Source organism: Lithobates pipiens, unplaced genomic scaffold (genome assembly GCF_037356315.1).
Source record: "Lithobates pipiens isolate NorthernLeopardFrog02 unplaced genomic scaffold, aLitPip1_a1.2 Scaffold_8, whole genome shotgun sequence".
In the NCBI taxonomy this organism is placed as follows: Eukaryota; Metazoa; Chordata; class Amphibia; order Anura; family Ranidae; genus Lithobates; species Lithobates pipiens.
Window position 1 is genome coordinate 116,020,729 of NW_027507903.1, and position 15,662 is coordinate 116,036,390.

The window sequence follows — 15,662 nt, forward strand, 5'->3', positions numbered from 1 at the left end:
GTGCAACTTTGGAACCTGAAGGTACTTGTTTAGAGATTTTAGGTCCAGAATATAATGAATACCCTTGAAAGTGTTGGCGTATGGAAGGGGTTTCAGCAGAATCCCTGGAAACTGTCCTCTAGGAGGAACCAAAATGACCACTCACTGGGGCAAGAGAGCACTCTTCCTTTTGAAGAAGGGGGGTTTGGAAACCTAATGTTGTGGACTAAATACGTTTTCCATTGTTACAGTTTATGAATTTGTCAAGTGTCTCAAAAAAAAAAAAAAATGATGTCATCCTTTCCTTTAGAGGGCATACATGTGAGTCCACAACACAAAAGAGTGTGCAGTCTGAAAGTGCTCTGCCAAGGTTTGAACCCGAAAGGCAGGATCCTCTTGGTTGTTTCGCGTACTAGTCCAATTGGAGGCAGTCTGGAGATCAGACATTACAGCAATGGCCAGTTCCTAAGCTGGGCCTGTGAAGTTAAAGAGCCATTAAAAAGTGTCTCAGATTTTCTGTCAACAATCTTTAAACGAAGACACATTTATAGGCGTGGTAAATTTTGTAAGATTAAGACGCCAGTGTACTTCCACAGCAGACTTTTTTTTTTAAATCGAATAGTGTTCGGCAATGATTCTCAAAAAATTAAATCTTTTCAGGGTTTACCTGTGAAAGTTCCCATTATTTTTGATTATGAATGGGGAATTTTTTTTTTGACTATGCAGGTCATGGTGAGACAGAAAACAATCATGTGCAACAATGCATATCTACACTGGTAAGCATATTGTGTGAAGCCAAAACATCATATGATGAGAGGCTGGGGGTGAGAAAATTCTCATGGACTACTCTAAACACCGTCTCTGGGTTCTTTTAATTTTCCTCAATGTCTATAGCCTATAGAACAGGCATTTAACTTCCTGACACTGGCAGAGACTGAGCTCAGCTGGGGATAGTGATGGCTATATTTAAAGTAGAACTAAAAAGGCCACTTTTTTGTACATAGAATGGTGATTGATTAGAACACCTTTTAGTTTTTATTGCTGTCTGTGCCCCCATTAGGGAGATTCATCCTCTTTTTGTCCTGTTTGCCATAATCATTGAAAAGGAAAGTAAAAGAAAAGCAAGAGGGGAAATTTTCCAATGAGAACACTAGTTCCGTTGACTTGGAGGGGGGGGGGGGGGCACAAGGGATTCCCCTAATTTGCAGAGATTTCCTCACTTCTTGTTTTGGCTACGCATTATATGGTTAAATTTATCCACAAAGTTTGAAATGTTTAACATTGATTAAGCAACTTTCAAACAGAATTGCTGAAGAGGTTTTTCCCTTGTGAAATTACATTGCAAAGCACATGAAAAGAACATATATACGTTATTCTTTTAAATAAATTAAGAATAATAAAAATTGGTGCAAAGTGAATCAATGAGTACCATTAGGTTTTTGATTGCGAAAACAAATTAGTCAACGACATGCATATACAGAACAAGGAACTAAATCCCTCAAAAAGTATTTTAATCCCGCAGCCCTGTCAGACCTAAGCAGCTCAGATAATAAATCACGGTTTTAAGTTAACTGTCATCAGTAAGCAATTATTCTCAAATACAACTGATCATCAGCACAGCCCTTGAACTTTTCCATGAAATCTTGTTAATGTCAAAAGGTGTCATCAAAATTTCCACAGTCACTATAAAAAGGAAGGTTACAATGTACTAGTAACAATTGAAGATCCAGAGTCCAATCCGGACTGGCATAGTTACCTGACCCATGCAACATCAGCCTACTCAAATGTAAATCATAACCGTGTGAGCAAAAAAAGGTTAGGCAGTAGGTTGTTCTGGTTCTTTGTCCTTGTTGCCATAGATACCCTTACATAATGAACTGTTTTTAAAACTTGACTGGGGCTGCCCATGCACTGGAAGGGTTAAATGCTCATCTACGTCTGAGTGAACCAGAAAAGCCGTGCCCGCAGCCTCTTCTCGCCAATGCTCCAAAGGTAGAGACTATACCTCACATCCAATGTAGAGCTATTAACGCTTACATGGAATTAAAATGTACATTTATTGAGAGCCTCCGCAGAAGAAAAGGGGATAAAGGTGGGCAGTTTGAAAGAAGAAAAACAGCACTTTAGATGCTGGTAACATGGTCCTTTTTTGTGTGACTCGCATTCATCTTTGTCTGCGGCATTTGATATTTAGAATTTTCGTTTTTTTTTTCCAAGACTGAAAGTTAACTGGGGCAAATCCCAAATCCTCCCCCTCGGGACACCATTACCCAATTGTAGGGTTCCCGCTAACTGTCCATTAAAACAGGTGGACAAGATTAAATATCTGGGTCTGTAGATCTTTAACGCGGTGTTGGATTTTATTGCACTGAATCTAACTCAACTTTTGTCACAGCTCATAATAGGTTACAGGCCTGGCTGAATCTGCCTTTAACACAAAGTAAATTTGAGGATGACATTTTTACCTTTCTATATATTTCGGACTCGCCTGTTTGGATACCGAAATATATATTTAAGCGTATATAACAGTTGGTCACAACTTTCCTGTGGCAAGGGAAACTCCAGGATCAAACTTCAGGTATTGCAACTGCCATGTAAACAGAGGGACTTGGTGGTTCCCGATTTCTATCACTAATCTCTGGCAGGGCCAGTTGGTTTTCGCTCATTAGGTGGCTTAGTGTTCTAGACCAGTGATGGTGAACCTCGGCACCCCAGATGTTTTGGAACTACATTTCCCATGATGCTCAACTACACTGCAGAGTGCATGAGCATCATGGGAAATATAGTTCCAAAACATCTGGGGTGCCAAGGTTCGCCATCACTGTTCTAGACGATGATGCTGCCATTGATCTATTGTTACTGGTGTGGTTAAAAAAAAAACAAAAAAAAAAAAAACAGACCCATGAAGAAGCTAGACCGCATCACTTCCGGTGCGGCCACATCACAAAACAGCTGATTGCAGGCCTTCACTGCGCAGACGATCATTTCAGTCTAGGAAAATTATACACTGGAGTGGGCGGAGGCGGTGCGAGTTTATTACATCATCAGCAGCACCGCTTCCAGCCCTGCCCCTAGCCTGCTCTGCTGAAGGGGGGTGGGTCCCCTTGCAAATTAGCACTTTGTATATCAATGGAACGGAGGTCAAGAGAAAATAGAGCTGCACCGCAGCCAGCCCTGCTCCTAGCCTGCTCTGCTGAAGGGGGACGGGCCCCGTGTGTATATCAATGGCAGGTCCAGGGAAAAAAAATAAAAATAGAGCTGTACCTGTGTGAGGGGGGCCAAGCTTTTGCATAGAAGACATTCCTCATCCATATGAGCATCCACACTGCAGGATGTACATAACGTGAAGGGCTCTGCAATCTGTTCAGGAACGAAAACAGCAGCCTGACACACGAAGCCTCTGCTTACACAAATGTGTCTGTGCACAGCCCTGTAAAATAAATATATGGGAGGCCAAGGAAAATTATACAGCAGTGCCTGTGACAGTGGTGGCTGGTGCTCAAAAATTTTGGGGGGGCGCAAACAAACTGAATATAAATATAAATACTGAACCCCCCCCCCCCCAATCGCAGCCTCACTGTGCCCGTCATATACAGCAACTTGTGCAGCCAGGCGCATGCCCCGGCTCGGCTGTCACTTCACTAATCTCCCACCCCCCCACCTGGTCTGGCAGTACTTACCGAGTGACGGGGCTTTCGCCTCCTCTTCTGTAGCGGCGGCTGTGGCTCCTTGTCTGCTCAGCTCCTCAGGCTTCCTCCGCTGTGTCTCCTCTTCCATTAAAGCGTTAGGCATCCAATAGGATCACCTAATGCTTTGGCCAATCAGGAGACAGGTCTCACTGGCCTGCCTGCTGATTGGCAGGGAGGAATGTTAGTGTGAAAATAGCAAAAATGTATTTGTTATGCCACATAACCGGGTGGGATTGGGACGCAGTGCTCCCCCCCCCCCCCCCCCCGAGCCCACCCTATTTGAGCCTCTGGCTCTAATCACGTGCTTCAAATAACCCCCCTGGCCTATCCCCGCCATAGTATTTCATGTGTCCAGAGTCCTGAAAGGGGCCAGGCACATGAATAGGGAGGGCGGCAGAGGTGACAGTGGGGGCTGCGCCCGTGCGCCCAAAATCCATGGGGCACCACTGGTCTTTGATCTCTGTCAAGTGCAGGATCGCCTCCGCTGCTTTTCCTCCAATTAGGGCCCAAAGAAGCTGAGCGCGAGTTTACCTGTAGCCCTCACACTGGAGACTTGTACACCATTATCATGGCATCCCAGGACGGTGGGTACCAGGTCCCCCAAGGGCAGAGCGCATATGTGACCCACTTTGGGACCCCTGGGTGGACGGGGGACACCCTTCTCTCCCCCGGAGGAGACGGGGGACACCCTTCTCTCCCCCGGAGGAGACGGGGGACACCCTTCTCTCCCCCGGAGGAGACGGGGGACACCCTTCTCTCCCCCGGAGGAGACGGGGGACACCCTTCTCTCCCCCGGAGGAGACGGGGGACACCCTTCTCTCCCCCGGAGGAGACGGGGGACACCCTTCTCTCCCCCGGAGGAGACGGGGGACACCCTTCTCTCCCCCGGAGGACTTGGTAGCTGACTTTATCAAGCAATATCAAGACAACTGCAGTATTAGCATAAGGGTGGGATGTTATTGATTGGGTGACATTACTAGGAAAGATCATGTTGGCTAAGTCTGTAAACATTAGCAGTACTGCTCTTCTGCTTGATTCCGAGGAATTGTGTACACACGATTGGAATTTGCGCAAACGGATTTTGTTGTTGGAAAAATTGAGAACCAAATCAGTTCAATCAATCTCAAATTTTGTGCGCTGGAAAATCCAATGGAAACTGTCCAATGGAGCGTACATGGTCGGAATTTCCGACAAAAGGCACCCAAACATTTTCAGTCGGAAAATCCAACCATGTGTACAAGGCATTAGCTGAAAGGAAGCAATGGTAGGGTCAGACCACAAGAATGTGAATTAGAAGTGATGATTTCTGTGCCTGGGTGCTGAAACAAAGAAGTAAACCTCAGGCTGCCCCAGTGCTATATACTGCCGATCTCATATCTGGATAGAATTTCACAACTTAGAGACAACTGAACGAGGTGTAACTACAAGAGTACAGTCCTTAATAGTCATAAGGGGAGCACACAGAGGGGTCAGTTCTTAAAAGCGGTCACAGTAGGGCCCTCACACAATACAGATGGGCAGGCAGGGCGGTGAGGTTGGCACACACAGGGTGATCAGGGTCCTGTTCTTAGGTGAGGTGGGGTCCTGGCCCCCAGGGAAGATGGGGTCATTAAGTGAGATGGGGTTCCCCATCCTCCAGCAGAGAGAGGGGTGTCTCCGTCGCCTCCTCCAACCACCCAATTTTTGGCCAACCCTGCGGCCATCTCCCATGGCCACCTAGGGGCCCTCCCCTCCTCCCCCCATGGCCACCCAGGGGCCCTCTCCTCCCCCCCACGGCCACTTCCCCTTAAGCCATCAGTGACCCCAAAGCACACCACACATGTGCTCTTCCCTCGGGGGGGGAACAGTACCCACAGTCCTGGGACACCATGATTATGGTGTACAAGTCTACACTGTGAGGGCTACAGGTAAACTCGCTCTCAGCTACTTTGACCCCTGAATGGAGAAAAAGCAGCAGAGGCAATCCAGGCCCCAGCAGTTGACAGATCAAAGACCAATGGCGGCCCGTGCATTTTGGGGGCACAGGCAGCACCCCCCCCCCCCGTCACCTCTGCTGCCCTCCCTATTCATGTGCCCGGCACCTTTCAGAGCGCCGGACACATGAATTACTATGGCGGGGGGTGCATTTTGAAGTACGCGATTAGAGCCAGAGGCTGTAATAGGCTTCAAATTAGGATGGGCTTGGGGCGCAGAGCACTGCGTCCCGATCCCACCCTGATGTGTGGCATAGCAAATAAATTTTTGCCATTTTCACACTAACGTTCCTCCCTGCCAGTCAGTGAGACCTGTCTACCGACTGGCCAAAGCATTAGGCGATCCTATTAGATGCCTAAAGTTTTGACAGAAGAGGAAGCCTGAGGAGCCGAGGCGGACACAGGGCCACAGCCAAGGAGGAGGGAGGGAGGAGGAGAGCCCCGTCATTCAGTAAGTGCTGCCAGACCGGCCGTGGGGGGGGGGGTCTAGTGAAGTGACAGCCGAGCCGGAGGGGGGGGGGGGGGGCTAGGTGGTGGATAACACGCCTGCCTGCATATGACGGGCACAAGTGGCTGCATATGAGTGGCACTGTGAGGCTGCAATTGATGGGAAGGTTTCAGTACTTTTCAGGTTTGTTTGCATGGGCCACCCCCCCCCCCCCCCCAAAATGTATGTAATTTTCCTTGACCTCCCATATATGTATTTTACAGGCCTGTGCACAGATTTGTGCAAGCGGACTCTTCGTGTGTCAGGGTGCGGTTTTAGTTCCTGAACAGATTGCACAGCCCTTTACATTATGTACATCATATAGTGTGGATGCTCATATTGAGGAATGCCTTCTATGCAAAGGCTTTGCCCCTCCCACAGGTACGGCTCTATATTCTGGAACTGCCAATGATATACACAGTGCTAATTTGCACGGGGGGCCCACTCACAGGGTTAAATTGAGAATGTCAGCATTGTGTGGGCACAATACTGGGTTCATCCGCTCTGTTATGGAGGACATGCTGCGGCATGTAAGGGTATCCCTCCAGTCACAGCTGTGCTTGTGGCTTTACCCAGTTATTTTTATTATAGTAATTTTGACAACAATTTTTTCGTTTTTTTACTTTTACTTTTCATTTTCACGTTATTTCTTTTCAGTTTATTCTATTTTTCTTATTTTCATTTGTTTCATACACCTTTTCTTTCCTTTTCCCTTTTCATAAGTGCCCAAATTAGGCTTTTTCCAGCGCTTGTAAACCCTTTTCCCGAGATCGGTGGGTTAAGTTATTCCGCGCCCACCAATCTCCGAACTGCATTAATAAACCCAGTAAAATGACCGAACCTGATGCCCTCTGGAAGGAGCATGCATGCGCCGAACACATGCACCACCGACATCCAGTAGCGACGCCAGTGGCTTCCCCGTGTGCACACCAATGGACCAGGAAGTGCTGGGAGTCACCAGAACAGCTGTGACCAGAGGGACACCCTTACATGCTGCAGCATGTCTTCCATAACAGAGCGGATAAACCCTGTATTGTGCCCACACAACACCGATCTTCTCAATTTGCTCGGCAGCACAGTGGTGTAGTGATTAGCACTCTCGCCTAGCAGTAAGAGGGGTCGCTGGTTCGAATCCCAACCATGACACTACCTGGAGTTTGCATGTTCTCCCTGTGCCTGCATGGGTTTCCTCCGGGTACTCCGGTTTCCTCCCACAATCCAAAGACATGCAGGTAGGTTAATTGGCTTCTGTCCAAAAAAAATTGGCCCTAGTATATGAATGGGGACCTTGGATTGTGGGCTCCTTGAGGGTAGGGACTGATGTGAGTGTGCAATGTACAGGGATAGGGACAATTGTAGACACTCACACAGGTTGAACTGGATGGACTGGTGAGAAACTATGAATTTAACCCTGTGTGTATATTCTTTTGTTGCCATTAAAATATTTTAAATACTGCACTCAGATGGCGCTGGCCTCTCCCCTAGGCTTTTGTATCTACAATTGTTTACAGATGTTGATGAGCTTCTTGCATGCTGTAGAGCGGCCTGGGAGGCAGGGTTCCCCCAGTTAGAGAGAAAACTGGGATGATCTTTGGGAAATGTATTTTTCAAGACTAGTTTTGACCAGGGATCACCTTATTCAATACAAATTTTTACATTGCATATACCTCACTTCGGCCAGATTGGCTAAAATATTCCCTCTACCCAGTTGCCCTGTTGGTGGTGCATTTCATCCAATGCAGATTTTCTACATATATTCTGGAATTGTGAGGCCAGCCAAACTTTTTGGCCGTGGGTCACCATGTGGAGGAGGTTACTGCCATCAGTGTACAGCCCATGGCTGAGGTGTGTCTTCCTAGGACGTGTTGACAGTCTAGCTCCAAGAAGAGCGACATGTACTTTGTTGACATTTTATTATGCTAGAAAGTTAAATAGTGCTTTCCTGGAAAAAGTCTGCCCTCCATCTATTCTAGCATGGAAGGCACTTAAAGCCATCCCCTTATAAAATGCTACATATGCTAGCGGAGGCATACCACATAAGTTTGATAAAGTGTGGGGTAGTTGGATAAACAGTACATCCATAGTGTCTGATTAAAGTGGTTGCAAGCCCTGACCAAAAAACAAAAACCTGTAAGGCAAAGGTATAATGACCTGGTACGCACTGAATACTAGCTCATTGTGAAATACCTTAAAAACGAAGCACCCGCACTGCCTCCCGGTGACCACTGAGGGAACAGACATGTTGCCTCTGCGTTTCTTCCGGGTTCGCAGCTCCGGCACTATGGGTGGCCAGAGACAAGAAGACGTCACTCCCACGCATGAATTAGCCATTCCAGCAAGAAGCTATTTTCCGGCAGCATCCGTCGGACCTTCAGAGCACATGCGCCGCTGACGTCAGCGGCTGCATGCATCGTGAATATCTCCTAAACCATACAGGTTTAGGAGATACTAATTTTACCTACAGGTAAGCCTAATTTTAGGCTTACCTGTAGGTAAAAATGTGTAAGAGGAGGATAAAAACACTTTAAATTGCTACATTATTGTGACTGTGATGCAATGTATTATATGTGTGGTATCTGGTCTAGGGATATGGGAAAAGCGCCCATTTCTCTCCCTTTGGGGTGGGTGTGGTACTGTAAATCATTCCATGTGTCTGTCAAGTTGATATGTAGTTTATACTAGGTGGGTGAAGCCAGTTTTTGCTCTTTCGTGAAGTTTTATGTACCATGTATATAGGTCATTGTACTGGTTTGTACCACTCCCATGTTCAGTCTCAGGGTTATACAGCAAGTCCAGTGCTGAATAATTGTGTTATGTTGTAGTGTGTGGCCTGTTTTTGGTTTTCTTTGTAACTGTTACAAAACTAAAAAAAAAAAAAGTGAATTTAACCTTTTCAGTGCAGTGGTAGTCCACAAGGGTCTCTGGAGTTGGCATTTAAAATAAGCATATATTGCCATTTTAAATCGTACATGTCTTAAGCAATTGAAAGATTACCTCCCAGTGGCGTGGTTCCTATTTCTGAAGTGCGGCCTTTTCCTGATACACCCGATGCTGGAAGAGAGATGTTTTATCATAACTCTGACATCATATGAAGTTTAAATTGATGTATTAAAGAGGTTCTTTGGGAACACATTAAAATCTTAACACTTACTTGCATAGTGAGACTGTTCAGTGATTTACAATATTCAGCTTATTAAATTCCACATGAGAGTTGAAGGTTGCTTGAAGTCTCAGCCTTTATTATAGACGGGGAGCACTGAGAGAGACTGGTTGTTAGGGAAAGGCTCCTAGAATGAATATGTATCTATGGCAGCACCTCCTCTCCATCTCAGCAATGCAGATCTCTAATAAGAGCTGACACTTCAAACAACCCTCAGCTCTCATGTGGAAATTATTGAGCTGAGAGCTGTAAATCACTGAACAGCCCCCTCTGTCAGTTAAAAGTGCTTAACTATTCCTTGAAATAAGCATTAAAAGGTACTAGGTCTAGCCACGGCCATAGCAATCCCCCTTTTAAAGTTAACATCACAGAGATGATTACCTTGGTTATTAGGCATGTAGGGTGTTGATTCTGCCACAGGAAGGCATAAGAAAAAAAGGTTTGACTGGTCAGTAAATAATTAAAAAAAAAGAATAAGGTAAAGGTAGCAAGTTAAATTATGAGGGAAGAAAATAAATTAGAACATCTTTTTAGATTAGACAATACAAGGGAAAGCAGCATTTGTTTGGAGTAGTTGGCAAGCCCACATTTAATGTGCAATAAAATAAATTTCAAAATGGTAAAGTGAATCTGTCATAAGTCTAATGCAGCAGTTGTCTTCAAGACTACACAGTGCCGAATGCAATAAAAACCGAAGGCAAGTTTCCACTCTCATTGCCAGCAAGATCTGTAATTTACTGGTGACCCTCTCCTTTGTCCATTGAGAGCAGAGAGTCACTTGGCACATTTCTCTCTAAGTAGTATATGCTGCTGAGGACAAGTGATCCAAGAACTTTACTTTGCATGGGCAAAGAAAAGGGGTACTTTAAAGGGGTTGTAAACTTTAGACAAGAAATATGAGCAAAGCATATCCCTCTATATAGTGTGTTGCAATTAAGAGCACCAAGTGTCATTTCTGTCTGCTGCCTCATTCCCCTATCAGAATGAATCCCTTCTTACAGAGAAAAATGGGGAAGGACCCTTCAGCAGATTGACAGCCTCAGCTCTGTTCCAGAGAGCTGTGTGGAGAGGGGTGTGTCCCTTCCCTCCAATCAGCTCTCAGAGCTCTTCTCACCGAGTGTTTCGTTTCAGCTCTCTGCCCCGTTTTCTGAACTCTCACACAAGCTTTATAAATTCTGCACTTTGAAAGGATGTAGAGAAGAGAAGACTGTAATTAGAAAGGTACAAGTTAAGTAGGAGGATTTGTTTAATCTATTTGAATCACCTGAGGCCAGTCACTTCACTGGCTATATGTAAGGGTTTACAACTACTTTAGAGACTTGGATGATCACTGATCTGAGTAAGGGGGCGGTCCCGGCCCCTTACCATGTGATCAGCTGTCAGCCAATGACAGCCGATCACATTATCAAAACAAAAGCTCGTGATAGTTTTTTTTTCTCCTCACGCTGACAGAGGAGGAGAAAAAAAAAAATCACCGGCTCATCTGAAAGGGACATCTGTCCCGAAGAGGAAGCGGCAATTATGCCTCATCTATGCCATCTGCCATTGTCCCTTGACAGTGCCCACAAGTGCCACAAATCACTGCCCTCCAATGGTGCCATTCACTGCCCACCAGTGGTGCCCCCCATCAGTGCCCATCACTGCCGCCTAATCAGCGTACATCAATGGACAAAAATGACCCGTTTTAATATTTTTTAACAAAATTTAAAAAATAAAATAAATTTAATTCGGTCTTTTTACATTTTAACAAAAAAATTAAAAACGCTGAGGTGATCAAATACCACCAAAAGAGAACTATTTGTGGGAAAAAAATGATAAAAATGTAATTTGGGTACAGTGCTGTATGACTGCGCAATTGCCATTCAAAGTGCATCAGCGTTGAAAGCTGAAAATTGGTCTGGATAGGAGGGGGGTTTAAGTGCCCAGTAAGCAAGTGGCTAAGTTACAACCTTATCTCCTAGGCTGCTGCTGTCTGACTTACAAGCTGCATTCCACATGCAAGGTCATCACCTTGTACAGTGGGATACGCAAAAGGGGCTTCAATGCCCTGGAATTAGTATGCACTGCTTCAACGCCTTTAAAGTTTACACGACTCTGTACCAATGGTATGTGTCGGTGACATACAACTACTGAAAGATAGAGTAACAAAATAGAACATAGTAGTAGATTCTGGTACAAGTCCTTGCATGCAGCAAAGAAAGTTTTAGCGTCAGTACAGAGGATCTGTGGTAGGAGAGGCAAACATGCAAACAAGGTGTTTGTCATTTTATGGAAGGTAAATGTTAGGGGTTAGAGAGGGTGTGAATATGTTTTTAGGTAGTGCATTGCCCTCTACACAAAAAGCCAACACCCCCAATTTTGACGGCATTGAAAACTAGTGTATTTACATAAAGAAGCCGCCAAATTGAGGTCTGTGCTAAAACTGCAACTTGTATTTGCAAAAAAAACACACCGTATAGCAGGTGCACTAGCTTTATATTTTATATCCAGCACCGTGTGGGAATGTTTTGACACAATTCAACCTTCATATGTAAATTGTAGCTAAATATCACAAGGTGATCCCGCATGCAGGTGCGTTGGCCATACACTATTTTCATACACGCTGGAAAACACTTAGGTTAAATAAGTAGACGCGTAAACAAGCTTCGAATGAAAATAGATAGGCCAAGAAGACATACCAAGGTTATTTTATCAAATTAGGGAAGGAACGCTGGTGGGCTGAAGGAGCTTGCAAAGACATATACATAAACATAAGTGTTTACATTTTTACTGGATTTTGGTTAGTGCAACAGCCTAATTTTCTTATAAGTTGGTAGACCTGGACTCAAGACTCTTATTTTACAGGGCAGTCCTATAGCATATGAATAAATGGTACCAATGGACTGGCATCCACTAAAACAAGGTGATGAGTAGCCTGGTAGAGAGTGAGCATGGGCGTCCGCAGGTAGGGGCAGGGGGCGTCACCAGAGAGCTGCCCCGCGCCACCAGAGAGCTACCCTGCCCCGCGCCACCAGAGAAAGACTGAGCCATTGCCAGGGTACAGGACATGCTACACTACTGACCAGAGTCGCCACCAGGGAACCCAGAGTGAGCGATCGTCCAGCTGGAGGGTTCACTGCTGTAATTTCACTGGGTCTGGTAAGAGGGCCTGTTGGCCATTATCCATTACTTATCCTAGGGACTGTACTACGTCTGCAGTCTGACCATGATAATGTAATATTGTCAAAAAGGGGAGGCGCATGGGTGACCCTAAAATTATGAAAAAAGTTCTGCGGACGCCCATAAGAGTGAGAGATGCATGTCAGATGATATCACCTCCTCAATACTTTGAAGTTGATTTTTACAGCAGAAACGTTGCCTGAGCTTTTAGCTGTAGATCAGATTTAATTCCAGTCCTCAATGAGGGAAACATATTGCTTTATCAGAATTAGCCATATGTTGACAGTGGGAAGAACTTTGTGGATATAAAATGATAACTTTGGTGAAATATCTGTTGATCTAGCATATCAAATTGTATGATGAAAAAATAGGAGGGAAAGATTACTTTGGTTCTACACAATACAGGATTATAAGAAGATCAGAACCAAACACAGGATTAATGCTGAAAAGTTACAAAAGACCTTGTGGAAGATTAGGGACAGTTTATAGATGGATTTACATAAAATTGGTCCATTCTTTAGCTCTGCTTACCTTTTGGTGTACGAAAGAGCACAGCTTCTGACATGGGACCCATTCCTTTAGAATTTCTTGCTTGGATCTTAAAGTAATATGGAGTATCTAGAGTCAGCTCTTGAATTTGGTGGGTCAGGCGATTTCCAACAACTGGCTCTATTACCCAGTCATGCAGCTCTGCACGAACATCTGTGCTGTAATATATAATGTAGCCTATAGGACACAAAGTAAAAAACAATCATTTAGCTTTTGAAATATAGGATGTTTTAACCAGCATACTTCATACACAAATGAGAAACAGCAATGACGTGTTTTCTGTTGCTTTATAAAGCACCCTTCTACATGCTGTGTAAACCTAAACTGAAATAAGTTGTGCGTGCATGTTCGTGAATGCCATTTTAGAAATTCACTTACTCTATGCCACACTATAGCAAGAACCACGGCACCATTGTTAAAGGAGCTCACCTTTCTAAAAAATAAATATACATTTCTTTTGTAAATAGATAAATGAGGTATAACTATGGCCTATGGGTCACCCACTCAGCACCACCTCAATCCTACAGTGTCAACAGCAGGTAGATGTGTTGAACTATTCGATATCATATGTCGATGTCTCAGACATTAAAGTCGTAAAAAAAAAAAGATAAAAATATAAAATATAAAATAGAGATGAAATCAAAACATAAAAGACTAAGCAGCCGTTTAGATAAATATAAATATAGTATTACAGTAGTATCACCAGAGCTTAAGTCCTCCTTGCATCAGATAAATACTAAAACAGCGCCAAAAAGAAAATAAAAAATTAATGTTAATGAAACCATAGGGCAATGGCAGCCACTACGGCCAACAGTCTTTATGTAGCAGATGGATGTGGACAGTTCAGATAATTGTACATAGCGTAATCCTGTTTATTATAATGCAAAATAACCATACAGCAGAAACCCTCCTTAATCCTAGCTGCTTACATTTAAAATGCAATCAACGAACATAAAGAAATAAAATAGAGGGCGCTATCACCATCTCCAGTCGTCCGCTGGAAGTGTGTTGTTCCTTGCAGACACTATTACACTTCCGGGTAGAAGGCAGAGCGTGGTGGAGCGCACGTCACTTCTGGTTTCTGTGCTGGGGAAACTGGAAGTGACGTTGTGCGCTCCACCACGCTCTGCCTTCTACCCGGAAGTGTAATACAGTGTCTGCAAGGAACAGCACACTTCCAGGGGATGGCTGGAGATGGTGATAGCACCCTCCATTTCATTTCTTTATGCTCATGGAATGCATTTTAAATGTAAACAGCTAGAATTAAGAGGGGTGTCTGCTGTATGGGTATTATTATAATAAATAGGATTACGCTATGTACATCTATCCTTGTGTTTTATGATACAATCGTAGTACCTATACCAGTGGACCTTCTGGATATGTGGGGTGTCAGCACAGAGCGGTGTTTGTATACTGATACAAGGCTCTTTCTAGCTGTGTCTGGTGAGTTGTACCCCAGAGGAGTGCGTGCTTCACGAGGTGGATAATTGCATTCTTACTCTGGTGGAAGGTGCACACTAACAGAAAAGTGACTGTGAATTATCTGAACTGTCCACATATCCATCTGCTACATAAAGACTGTTGGCCGTGGTGTTTGCTATTGCCCTATGGTTTCATTATCATCAATTTTTTATTTCTATTTTTATTTTATTTTTAGCGCTGTTTTAGTATTTATCTGATGCAAGGAGGACTTTAGCTCTGGTGATACTACTGTAATACAAAATTTTTTAGCCTGAAATGCATTGCATCCACAACCCACCATTCCATACATGAATCAAAATTTGGCTGCTCCATGCTGAACCAGCCGACTTTAGCCTGAGCTTTGCTTTGAAAAATTACAGAAAACACAGATGTGAAGTGCTTCAGCTGAATTTAAACCATAATTCAGATAATTTTAATGACTGGCTTATAGGGCACCTTGTTACATTTCCATATGAAACTAACTAAATTTTGCCAATACAAAAAGATTGGACTGGTATTCTGTGCATTCATTCTGGTTCCAGCTTACTGAACAATTCTGTTATCCTGGGTATTTGCTGTGAAAATTTAAAAATGATTTTCAAAGCATCAAAAATAATAATAATAATAAATATATATATATATATATATATATATATATATATATATATATATATATATATATATATATATATATATATATATATATTTGATGCAAAGGGAAAAAAAGCCATAGTTAAATAATTATTGCCACGTCACCTGTAATTTTGCCATTCGCTTCTGATGGAGGTTGCCAGTTCACAATAATAGTACGTGGCTTGCCTTCTTTGCTCACAACAGTCACATCCTTAGGAGGCGAGGATGGCACTAGAAAATAGAGTATATTGATACTTCACACAGAACTGGACAAAGTGCAATGATACAAGTTTGTTTTGTTTGTTTAAAAAAAAGATACCTGATTCAAAGGTAGTGCCATGGGCAGTCATGCTCCATGTACTTGACCGTCGACCTTTAGTAACCATCACAGAGAACTCATAAAGGGTGTTTGGCTTTAGACCACTAACCAAATAGCTGAGTGTTGTACTGTTTGCCATCTGGGAAGGTGCAAGAGTAACAAAAAAGTACATATATGTCAATCCAAATGTATCATTTACCCTTGTTTTCATATTCACAATGCTAGTTCCAAACTTATTACACTTGGTTCATCT

General features: G+C 43.8%; 1 protein-coding gene across 10 annotated transcripts in view; it reads right to left on the minus strand.

The window, feature by feature from the left end:
* Window positions 1-15,662, minus strand: part of NEO1 (neogenin 1) — a 237,850-nt gene that overhangs the window by 17,450 nt on the left and 204,738 nt on the right. For 6 of the 10 annotated variants that reach the window (XM_077473298.1, XM_077473301.1, XM_077473295.1 and 3 more), the window contains exons 18-22: window positions 15,410-15,548; window positions 15,214-15,321; window positions 12,979-13,173; window positions 9,670-9,699; window positions 9,123-9,179 (exon numbers count right to left, since the gene is read on the minus strand). In XM_077473298.1, coding sequence (XP_077329424.1) covers window positions 9,123-9,179; window positions 9,670-9,699; window positions 12,979-13,173; window positions 15,214-15,321; window positions 15,410-15,548 — 529 coding nt within the window. The remainder of the gene's footprint in view (window positions 1-9,122; window positions 9,180-9,669; window positions 9,700-12,978; window positions 13,174-15,213; window positions 15,322-15,409; window positions 15,549-15,662) is intronic. The other 4 variants (XM_077473297.1, XM_077473296.1, XM_077473293.1 and 1 more) reach the window with 1 other exon arrangement.